The 12,170-nt window shown below is 44.1% G+C and overlaps 1 protein-coding gene across 1 annotated transcript in view; it reads right to left on the bottom strand.

The window, feature by feature from the left end:
• The window catches only part of grin2ab (glutamate receptor, ionotropic, N-methyl D-aspartate 2A, b), a 344,912-nt gene extending 332,977 nt beyond the window's left edge, over window positions 1-11,935 (bottom strand). Inside the window, exons 1-2 of the mRNA XM_061984206.1 lie at window positions 11,516-11,935; window positions 10,966-11,145 (exon numbers count right to left, since the gene is read on the bottom strand). Of these exons, the coding sequence (XP_061840190.1) occupies window positions 10,966-11,145; window positions 11,516-11,533 (198 nt within the window). The 5' untranslated portion in view covers window positions 11,534-11,935. The remainder of the gene's footprint in view (window positions 1-10,965; window positions 11,146-11,515) is intronic.
• Between the last annotated feature and the right edge of the window lie 235 nt (window positions 11,936-12,170).

The following is a 12,170-nucleotide window of genomic DNA, read 5'->3' as shown; positions in this document are numbered from 1 at the left end:
TTGACTTTAAAGAAAGCACTCGCTTGGCAGCTGACAGCTAACGGCCACGCCAGAGGCTCGCTGGCTGCACACGCTCAAAGCAGCAGCACCCAGGAGAAAATAAATACTTGTATGTAAAAAGTGTCACCTTCAGTGGATAGTGAGCTTCGGTATAAGAGGATTATTGTCCGTGGCTCGCATCGCGGTCTACGGCGACATCCTTCAGGGCAGGAAGGCCTCCTCCCACCCACAGGTTCCTCCCCAGCTTGTTTGTTTACTCCTGACTGAAATCCTCTTTTTTTTAATGCTTCAACGCAAAATACCATACAAAGCAGGTAGAAATCACCCTGCCGTTACAATGTGTGTCAGCATTCAGAATCAAACGAGCAGTGTTCATCTGACAGTCTGCTCTTTGAAGATCTGTCAGGGCAAAATAAGAAGCTCCTTGGTTTCGGATGGCCTCAGTGAAAAATGCGTAAAAATGGAAAAAAATGGTAGAGCTTTTGCAGCATAGCTCTCTGGGCATTTCCCCCTCGCAGCCGTATGTAGATGCAGTGCTAATTTTGGCCTCCAGCTCTAAAAATGTCTTGAACAACCGAACAAAGGCGGGCACTGAAAGCAGGCTGCAACAGAGCAGGCTGACGACTCACAGCTGGAAGCCTTTTTTCAACCCTGTCTGTGGAATTATTAAATACAACAAGGTTTACCCTCACTATCTAATTAGAACCAACATAGGAGCTGCATCACATCAGACAATTGGCATATAGTTTGTAGTATATATCCAATATTTCGGGTACTGAGAAGAATATCTGTTGCTCACATGAATTTTCAACTCACTAATGGGCAGCTACCATCTAAAATAGTTTGCTGCCTAAACGGGTAGCGGGTACAAGTTGCAAAGTAAAAGGTAAAAGAAGCAAAAGTTATCGCGGTACATATTGAAATACTGTATGTACTGTACAGCGGCTACACCACAGACGCTTGGTGAGGCTCCTTGAACTCAGGAAAGTTATGTCGTGTTCCATTTTGGAAGTCGGAATTTCAACTGGAACGCCCCTCGAGTTCGGATTTCCTAATCGAGAAGTGGGAGCAATCTCAAAACCTGAGTTGGCTTTAAAGATGGCTGCTTTGAATGTAAACAATAATTAATTACAGCTAAGTTAAAGTACCACTGATAGTCACACACACACTAGTTGTGGTGAAATTACTCTCTGCATTTGACCCATCCCCTTGTTCCACCCCCTGGGAGGTGAGGGGAGCAGTGAGCAGCAGCGGCGGCCGCGCTCGGGATTTGGTGATTTAACCCCCAATTCCAACCCTTGAGGGTGAGTGCCAAGCAGGGAAGTAATGGATCCCATTTTTATAGTCTTTGGTATGACTCGGCCGGGGTTTGAACTCACGACCTACCAATGTCAGGGCGGACACTCTAACCACAAGGCCACTGAGCAGGCTAATTAGCACTTCAGATTAGTTTTTGTTGCCCTGAATCAGTGTTTTTGGAGGTTTATGTATGGTAACATTACTGTAGTGTCAACTAGGGCTGCAAGTACCGATTTTCTTGATAGTCGATTAGTCAACGATGATCTTAACGATTAGTCGACTAATTGGATAATAAAGCGTACATATATTTAAAGGCTCTAATTTTCCCATCGACTTCTAAATGCAGCTTAAGTTATTGTAGGCATGTGCTCATGAACAACAAAGATGAGTAGTAATTCATTCATAAACATTTATTTTTACTGTTATTGTCATTCAGCCGTTACAAAAAATGTATTGACTATCAAAATGTCCATTTTAAATAGAGATGTCCGATAATATCGGACTGCCGATATTATCGGCCGATAAATGCTTTAAAATGTAATATCGGAAATGATCGGTATTGGTTTCAAAAAGTAAAATGTATGACTTTTTAAAACGCCGCTGTGTACACGGACGTAGGGAGAAGTACAGAGCGCCAATAAACCTTAAAGGCACTGCCTTTGCGTGCCGGTCCAATCACATAATATCTACGGCTTTTCACACACACAAGTGAATGCAAGGCATACTTGGTCAACAGCCATACAGGTCACACTGAGGGTGGCCGTATAAACAACTTTAACACTGTTACAAATATGCGCCACACTGTGAACCCACACCAAACAAGAATGACAAACACATTTTGGGAGAACATCCGCACCGTAACACAACATAAACACAACAGAACAAATACCCAGAACCCCTTGCAGCACTAACTCTTCCGGGACACTACAATTTACACCCCCCGCTACCCAAATTTGATCTTCACTCGTATACAAAACATTCTAACTTGGATTGTTTCCCTGGCTTTGAGACTCTCCCGAAGGACAGTGCAGCGAAGACACAACAAATTCCCTTCTTGTCTCTCATGGACACACACTTGTTGTTGTTGACTTTGGACTAGCGACTGCACAACATCAAGGCCGCGGAACAGAGACACACTGCAGGCTTACACACAAACATGCATCCACAAAAATATATGCCACACACATGCATACACCCCCTCCCAATCCAACGCCCTCGACGCAAATCCCATAGGGGTGATGAAAGGATGGTCAGCGCCTGAGAGCTGCGGCCCCCCACCATGACCCCGCACTCCCTTCCCTCTGTTACTAGATATCTCGAGATATATGTTGTAATATGTATATGTGCTTTGCTATGGAGGTTTTTTCCCACTCCAGACTGGGCCCCCTTAGGAGCCCAGTCTAGATTGCATTTTTTTACTCATCCTTCCCCAGCGTTTTACCTTTTTCCCCATCTTTTACGGGGAGGCTTGTGGCGACCCATCAGCGTTCCTGTTCTGTAACCCTGTACACTGTTTGTTTGTCTAAACTTGAACGGGTTTGTGCTGAAAACAAAGTTTCGTTGTACTTGTGCAATGACAATAAAGACCTATCCTATCCTATCCTAAACGGCTCAAGACCTAAATGTACCGAAATGTATTACCCGGACGCCTCCTTGTAGAGGTGTTTAGGGCACGTCCGACCAGTAGGAGGCCACGGGGAAGACCCAGGACACATTGGGAAGACTATGTCTCCCGGCTGGCCTGGGAATGCCTCAGGATCCCCTGGGAAGAGCTGGACGAAGTGGCTGGGGAGAGGGAAGTCTGGGCTTCTTTGCTTAGGCTGCTGCCCCCATCGAACCGAATTTAGCTTTGAGCTTCTGCAGCTGGCGAGTTACCACTAATCTCAAAAGGTCTTGTCTTATTTTGGATATTGGTAATTGCTTGGAAACGTGAATTACCCAAAACTAATGCACTTCAACGGATCAAATTGCTTATTAATGTTGACCTTCACACCACCTGATTCAAACCTGGATTAGTCACTTTTCTCTCTAACGCCGTCTTCAATCCTTTTATCGCGCTTTGCCTGCATTGAATGTGCGTTGTGCAGTAATTATCTTCCTGTGCAGAAGTAGTAGAATTAGTAGTAGTAGCAATGGCAACTGAAGCGACATTCAGATCGTTGTTAGAGCTGGAGCTACTCAATGCCGGACGTCAGTCACTTTTTTGTACATTTCACTCTGAAACCGGAGAAGAAGGTGTTCCTAATTAAACATGCCGAAAAACAGAAAAAAGACGACAAACTGAAAACTATTTAATACTAAAAGTAGACCAATCACAGCTCTGCGGTCCGCTTTGCTTTTACCGCGAGGTTCCGATATTTTTCAAGCGCAAGTCAAGCTTCGCCAGAGCACTTGGAGGTGCAGCGTCACCTCTTGTCGGGGCATTCTCGTTGGTTTGTTGTTACTGTCCGAAACCTACCAGAATCAAGTCGAACAAAGGGACGTAACGATAAACAATAACAATGATAACCGCGGTAAAACTCCCGACGGTTAGTATTACCCTTCTAAATTCAAATGATGGAAAAACCGAGATCGGTAACTGCACTTTGATAAATTCACGGACTGACTGGCGCCACCTCGCTAGCTTACATGCTACACTATATTGCCAAAAGTATTTGGCCACCTGCCTTTACTCACATATGAACTTGAAGTGCCATCCTATAGAATTGTCCAAAATGTTTTGGTATCCTGGAGCATTCAAAGTTCCTTTCACTGGAACTAAGAGGCCAAGCCCAACTCCTGAAAAACAACCCCACACCATAATTCCTCCTCCACCAAATGTCACACTCGGCGCAATGCAGTCCGAAATGTAGCGTTCTCCTGGCAACCTCCAAAACCAGACTGGTCCATTAGATTGCCAGATGGAAAAGCGTGATTCATCAGTCCAGAGAACGCGTCTCTACTGCTCTAGAGTCCAGTGGCGACGTGCTTTACACCACTGCATCCAACGCTTTGCATTGGACTTGGTGATGTATGGCTTAGATGCAGCTGCTCGGCCATAGAAACCCATTCCATGAAGCTCTCTGCGTACTGTACGTGGGCTAATTGGAAGGTCACATGACGTTTGGAGCTCTGTAGCAACTGACTGTGCAGAAAGCCTTTGCACTATGCGTTTCAGCATCCGCTGACCCTTCTCTGTCAGTGTACGTGGCCTACCACTTGGTGGCTGAGTTGCTGTTGTTCCCAAACTCTTCACTTTTCTTATAATAAAGTTGACTTTAGAATATCAGTGTTTCCCACACATTAATTTATTTGTGGCGGCCCGCCACGAAAGAATTACGTCCGCCACAAATGGATTTTTCAGCTTTTGACTCGCTCGACCGCTCATAAAAGCAATGGGACTGTCTGTGAATGTTGCTTGTAGCTACAACTCCGGTGCAGTAGGTGGCGGTAGCCTACTATGCATTGTAACTCCGCCAATAGCACTTAATTCACCTGGTGGGCCAGAAGAAGAAGAAGAAGAAGAAGAGGGACGGACGGACGGGATCAAAATACGAGGGTAATATAGGTTATAGGTAGATAGGTTATAGCTGCATCGCTCGCGCCTCGTCATATATTTAACGTTAATCCGCGATTTCACCGAGCGTTTCACTGACGGTGAGCAGCCTGACGCTGCTTCATTAACACCGCCGCTGTTTGACTCGGGGGCCGGGGCAGACGCACGCAGTAACAGTCACGTGTTACCATACCGACGAGCTAACGTGTCCAGGTTATAACCCTGTTGTCAATAAACACACGTGGACTGAAGCTAAATTGTCCACTGTCCACTGCAGCATGTGAATGCAATGAAAAGAATCAAATCTGAGCCAACCAACTGTTAAAATGTTGTCCAGGTTAATGTTTTGGCCATTAAAGGCCCTTCATTTCAAGATTTCAACTGTGATCAGGCTTTAAACAGGTGGCTGACCTGTTCAGATGAGTGTAACTGCTACTGGTCAAATAATGTGAAATAGCATTTAATTTTACATGTATGCAATGCCATTTAAATGTAATTATAGATAATAATAATAATAATAATAATAATAATAATAATAAATACTGTGTAGTGTTGTAAATAGTCAACGGGAAGGATTTTAGTAAGATATAAGCCATGAGCACTACACAGCCAGAAAGAAACCTAGGCAGGACAAGTAAAAATATTGGGGCAAGTAGATTTGAGAAGTCGGGCAAGTAGAAAAAAACCTTAACGTTGAACCCTGCATGTGTTGAGCTGCTGCCGCTTAAGGTTAGACGGCACTGTACATAGAGCGGTTCTGCTCGTTAGTAATAAATTCTAATGTTGGATGTTCACTCCTTCACACAGATGAGTATAGAAAAATATTTTCAACGGCCGAAAAGGGCTCGACTTGGAGAGGAGGTAGGCCTACAGTCCGGACCACAGGTGCGACCTGTTCAGCAGCAGCAGGAGGAGGAGGAGGAGGAGGTTGACTGACTGTGGCAGGACACCTCTGCCTCTGTTTCACTTCATGTTGCTGGTAAATAATATGGTTGTAGTAGTAGGCTAAAGTTAAATTATTTAGTATTCACTAATTAAAGGGGCAGAGCTTTAAGAGACATTTTAGCTTTTATATTGTATAGGATATATTTTTTGTAAGAACCACAATTAATAAATATATTTCAGTGAATCACTAATTGTTCAAATCTGTATATAAATATGTACATAAAATGTTGTAATTATATTCCAACTCCGCGTTCTTCTTGGTCATCGCCGCTGCCGCCGCCACCCCCCGACCACACCACCACAAATAGATGCCTGTCCTGTGGGAAACACTGAATATTTAGGAGCGAGGAAATTTCACGACTGGATTGGTTGCACAGGTGGCATCCCCTGACAGTTCCACGCTGGATATCACCCATTCTTTCACAAATGTTTGTAGAAACAGTCTCCTTGCCAAGTGCTTGATTTTATACACCTGTGGCCGGGCCTAGTGATCATTTGGATGGGTGGCCAAATACTTTTGGCAATATAGTGTATCATGAAAACAGAGACATTGACGTCTTCCCCCGTTAAACGACATAAACCAATCGAAACTTGTATAAAAACATTACAGTCTGAGTACCTAAGATATTCAATTGTGCAGATTGAACCTACAAGCTGCGCTCTCTTAGAACAGAGTGATCGCTCCATACTCAAGAGGAACACCAGACTGAGGTGTTTTTACGGCGCGTACAAGGACCGCTGAACACAGTAGGACGCCACAATGCCCACCAGAAGAAAAAATATATAAATAATTGATTTTATTTGCAATGCACTTTTCATTGGAATACATCTTAAAGTACTACAGTAATTATGAAAATTTGAAACAATAAATGCTTAGTCATTAAAACAGATACAATACAAAGACTAAAACCCTACCAGTGACGCATAAGAAACACAAAACATGCAAAATAGTGACTTTTAATAAAAGTGTCCTTTTTAAAAAGATCGTAACTTGGTCATAAGATTTCAGTGTGCAAGTGCTTTTTGGCACATTCAACAATGATAATGATAACCGTGATATGAAATTGTCCCTGAGTGGGAAAAGCACCGACTGGAAAGTTCAAGTTGCTTGCCGTCAGAATGTTTGAATGTTAGCTTTGGCTTTACTCATTCATTAAGTTGGAATTTAACAATGAGAGTTCTAAAATCACAAGGCCGAGATTCAGCTTGATTATTTCCTATAGAATTGTTGAAATAGCTATATCCTTCCGTAACAATCTTTGATGCAACGCTTGAGCGGCCGCGTATAACGCAGTGACAAAGCGCTCGCGTGTGTGTACTGTAGGTAAGGTTGCATTTCTGCCTCATCCCTGTGAGAATCCTGCATGTGACTGAAGCATTAAGGAGTGGGACTATCCAGGACTAGCTGCGATTAGCTAAAAAAAAAACACCAGGTAGCATTTGTGAGCAGATAATACCGTATCATCTCTCTTTCCGACTTATCCGGTCGATAGTGCATATTTAAGTGAAGGGTGAGGCAAAACTACTACCTTCTGTGTACACCGTGTATACGTGACTAGGCTTTTAGGAGGGAAAACCGCTGGTTCCAACTCGGGAAAAAAATCCCAAGTGGGTCATCTTTTTATAACCAAGCACAATAGTAGTGGGAGAACATTAAACGTAGTGGATTACGTGGGTAAACTGGAGAAAGAAGGCGCTCTCATTTCAGACGACACCACACCAACGCGCTGCCTGGAGACAAGGAGCCGCTACACCACTACTGTACCTGCTTCGCCCGCTACGGCGACGGTTCAGTGAGCAAGCTCAGCCAGATGCGGCGCGACACCTCAAACTCTGTGTCGTGCCTCCGCCGAAAATGGGACTCGGAATATGGCTTTTTGGGTTTGTTTGTTCTTTTGCCCCATTTGGCTGCTTGTCAGATGTTACTTAATGGTAAATTAGCAACGTAGTTTGTGAGGTGGGGGCTGGTGACACTCAAGGTTTTCCACAGTGCCATAATGTCACACACACGTGCACACGCACGCACACACACACACACGCACACACACACACACACACACACACACACACACATTCTTGTATTTGTAACCTTCTTGAAACCTACAAAAAATGCCTACGTCTTTAGGGCCACCCGTTCTAGATATATAAAGATTTGTATTTACAACATTACTAATATATACAAAATATGCAAATATAAAAAAGCTTGTTGTGAAAAATGAGTTGGAATTTCGCAAGAAAAAAGTCACAATTTCACAAGAAAAACTTTTGAGAAAAATAAATGTTAGCAGTTTTATAATAAAAGTCGTAATTTTACTCAACGCAAGTCAAACTTTAAAAGAAAAACTCAACGTCTGTGCAATATTATGATCAAAGTTGGAAATTAACTCAATAACAGTCACAATTTTACAAGAAAAGCTTAAAATTTTGACAATTTTACGAAAAGAGTCGTAATTTTACTCGACAAAAGTCACAATTTTATAAGAAAACTTTAAAATGTTGCCAATATTACAATAATAATCGGAATTCTACTGAGCAAAATATGACATGTCATAATTTTACTCAAAAAATGTCACTAGTTTACAAGAACAACAACAAAATTGGCAAGAATGTGATAAGTCAGAATTTTAAATGACAAATGTCACCATTTTGCATTAAAAAGTAATACTTTTACATAAAAAAGTAATATTTGTATGAGAAAATATTGCAATATTACAGAAACAGAAAGAATATGAGAAATTGTTCCCAATTTTATAAGAAAAAAGTCGACACATTGTGAGAAAAAGGCTTTTAGTTATTTTTTTATTTTTTTGAATTTTTTGTTTGTAATTGCTTTATCATTTACTTCGTTATTACAGTATGTCTCTATATCATATTTATTTATTTATTTATTATTTTTTTAATTTTGGCCAAAGGGGACGCATTTCAATTTCTTACTCACACTTGTTATTTCATATGTTGGCCAGAGGAGCACACTTCAAATGTTTACACACACTTGTTATTTCATATGTTGGCCAGAGGGGGTGCACTTCAAATTTTTACACACACTTGTTATTTCTTATGTTGACCAGAGGGGGAGCACTTAAAACCGACACAGTCAATTTGAAAATCCCTCCTTTTTGTGACCACCAAAAATTAGATAGATAGATAGATAGATAGATAGATAGATAGATAGATAGATAGATCTCCCCACCAGGGTTACAAAGGAGATCTCTATTTTTTGTTTTTTGTAATGTGCTTAAGGCCGATGACAAAGGAGTCACGGACCACAGATGGCCCCTGTGCCGCACTTTGGGCAACCGAGCTGTAGAAGCTAACTGTTGATGGCCACTCTAGTCTTAGTACCGTAATGTATTTGTTCATCCTATGGTCACATATGTAACGCGGGTTGTCTTACGTCAGCCCCGGAAGTCGTAAAATCAGCTTGTTCACCTGGCCGTTTTTTTCGGGGATGAACAGGGAAGTCCTTCTTTAGCTGCTGTCTTGTTTGATCATATATTGCTGCCTTTGCACCTGTCAATGTTTACTTTTGTATGCACATTAAATCAACGAAAAATCCTGACTTTGGAGCAATGTTCACGGACTCTAGTATTTTGCTCTCTATTATATCAATTAGAACTGTCCGATAATATCGGACTGCCAATAAATGCTTTAAAATGTAATATCGAAAATTATCGGTATTGGTTTCAAAATTATCGGTATCTGTTTCAAAAAGTAAAATGTATGACTTTTTAAAACGCCGTTGTGTACACGGGCGTAGGGAGAAGTTTAGAGCGCCAATAAACCTTAAAGGCACTGCCTTTGTGTGCCGGCCCAGTCACATAATATCTACGGCTTTTCACACATACAAGAGAATGCATGGATACTTGGTCCACAGCCATACAGGTCACACTGAGGGTGGCCGTATAAACAACTTTAACACTGTTACAAATATGCGCCACACAGTGAACCCACACCCAACAAGAAGGACAAACACATTTCGGGAGAACATCCACACCGTAACACAACAGAACAAATACCCAGAACCCCTTGCAGCACAAACGCTTCCGGGACGCTACAATATACACCCCCCGCTACCCCCTATGAACCCCGCCCACCTCAACCTCCTCATGCTCTCCCTGAGAGAGCATGTCCCAAATTCCAAGCTGCTGTTTTGAGGCATGTTAAAAAAAAATAATGCACTTTGTGACTTCAATAATACTGCGATGAGCTGGCGACTTGTCCAGGGTGTACACCGCCTTCCGCCCGATTGTAGCTGAGATAGGCTCCAGCACCCCCCGCGACCCCCAAAAGGGAATAAGCGGTAGAAAATGGATGGAGGGATGGATGGACTTCAATAATAAATATGGCAGTGCCATGTTGGCATTTTTTTCCATAACTTGAGTTGATTTATTTTGGAAAATCTGGTTACATTGTTTAATGCATCCAGCGGGGCATCACAACAAAATGAGGCATAATAATGTGTTAATTCCACGACTGTATATATTGGTATATTGGTATCGGTTGATATCAGAATCGGTAATTAAGAGTTGGACAACATCGGAATATCGGATATTGGCAAAAAAGCCATTATCGGCCATCTCTAGATGCAATGGTTTTCCGTATTGGGACCATGATTTGGGTCCTAACTTGTTCACCGGTCCTCATATGGAAGGCACTTTTCCTTGTTGGTGTCTCAAGAAGGGTAGCAATACAAGAACACACACACACACACACACCACATTGACTGCAGCTCTGCACAGGATATTTATATTAATGAAGATAGCGAGTGCTCTCCACTCCATCGCATTCGTGCCCCGCAGAGGCCGGAGATGCCCTCCTTTTTGTGTGATCCGGCTATTCAAGAAACGCAGGCTTTTTAGAGTTTGACACACGCGCACGCTCACTTTTGTGTGCAGCATTTTTGCATGAAAAGGCGCACCAATCCGGGGGGGGCCAGATGTGAAAGTTAAAAGCCTGACAGACTTTTGTGCAAGATGTGTGAGTGGGGAGGAGGAGGAGGACGGATGACGAAACGACTCCCGTTCGAAGCCTGAAAGTGTCATTTTGAGATGTGAATTCATTTGCATGGCCAGCGTCATCCGGGTACGTGGTGATGCAACAGCGCCGCCTGGCGCCAACGCCGCGCGCTTTTCACACAAAAAAGCTTCAGCTGCCGCGCAGCGCGCTCCTCCATTGCGTCTTATTACCTTGGCTGTCACAAGGCGCGTCTGCGGCAGATTTGCTGCTGCGGCGGCCGTCGTTTGGCGCCTTCTTCCTGCGGGCCCTCTGTGCGCGGCGGCGGCGCGCGGCAATCGTCGCCGTCGTCGTCCCCGGCCGCCATCCTCCGTCCCGGTCGTCGTGCGGTGCCAAAAGTGTTTCAACTTGATCTGCGGGGAGAGGACACGCACATTGTTGTGTTTTACTGGGGACCTGTTGAGTCCTGTTGCGCGCGCGCGCGCTCGACTCATTTGCATATGGAACGTGCGCGCGGCGCGCTCCTGTTGGAGGAGTTCAACGCAAAAAGTGCGCGTAAGGAGGTGCGCATGAGGGAGGTGTTGTTGGGGAACAGCCTGTAGCTCCTCGGTGTGGCGAATATTCTCCGGTACCGGGCTGGTCCAGTGTGCAGCAGCAGCAGGTTGCGATGAAGATGAATAGGATGAGGATGACGATGATTGACACTTTTCTTAAGCGCAATATGCAACTTGTGAAGCAAATTTTTTAAAAATATTAAAAAATTAAAAAAAGCACGTCACTCACCCCATTCCCGTCACACATCTCTCCAGGCGGCCAGGTGGAGATGACATTGCAGCCTGTTACTCCATTCGGGTGCCCGCCAAAAAGGGGTGAGTCTCCCCCTCCCACCCACCCCGTCAAATTAATCCATCAATTGCAAATCCATCCAAAAAGGAAAGAAAAAAAAAATCAGATTAATCCACCTGTCGTGTCCGTGAAGACCTCCAGCGTCACGGCCACCTTCTCCCCCCCTTCCTGGAGCTGCAGGTGCTATTCCTCCTGACGCTGGATTTCAAATGTGCCACTTCCACGACGCGCGGCCACGCGTGTGGGGTGGTGGTGGAGATAAAATGGGAGATGGTGGCTTCAAAAGATCCAGAATGTGATCTCCACAGGCGGCTTGGCGCGTTCCGCAGTGAGAGCCTGTGGACAGCTCCGCGCGCCTCCGCCTCCTCTGCGTGGTTGTGGAGGTGTGTGTGCGCGCGCGTGCGTGGACGTGTGTGTGGAGGGGAGATTCCGTCACATACGCAACATAGACACGCACGTATCATTCACACGCACGCGCACATCCTGCACGCACAATGAAGGAAAAAAAAAAAAAAAGACGCTCAAAATCGGAGCAAGTTTGTAGTTGTTACCGGGCGACCGCAGCTGAAGCGAGCCGAGATTAACGCGGGAG

Source organism: Nerophis lumbriciformis, linkage group LG25, assembly GCF_033978685.3.
Source record: "Nerophis lumbriciformis linkage group LG25, RoL_Nlum_v2.1, whole genome shotgun sequence".
NCBI classification, from domain to species: Eukaryota; Metazoa; Chordata; class Actinopteri; order Syngnathiformes; family Syngnathidae; genus Nerophis; species Nerophis lumbriciformis.
This window is presented reverse-complemented; position numbering and strand designations above follow the sequence as displayed.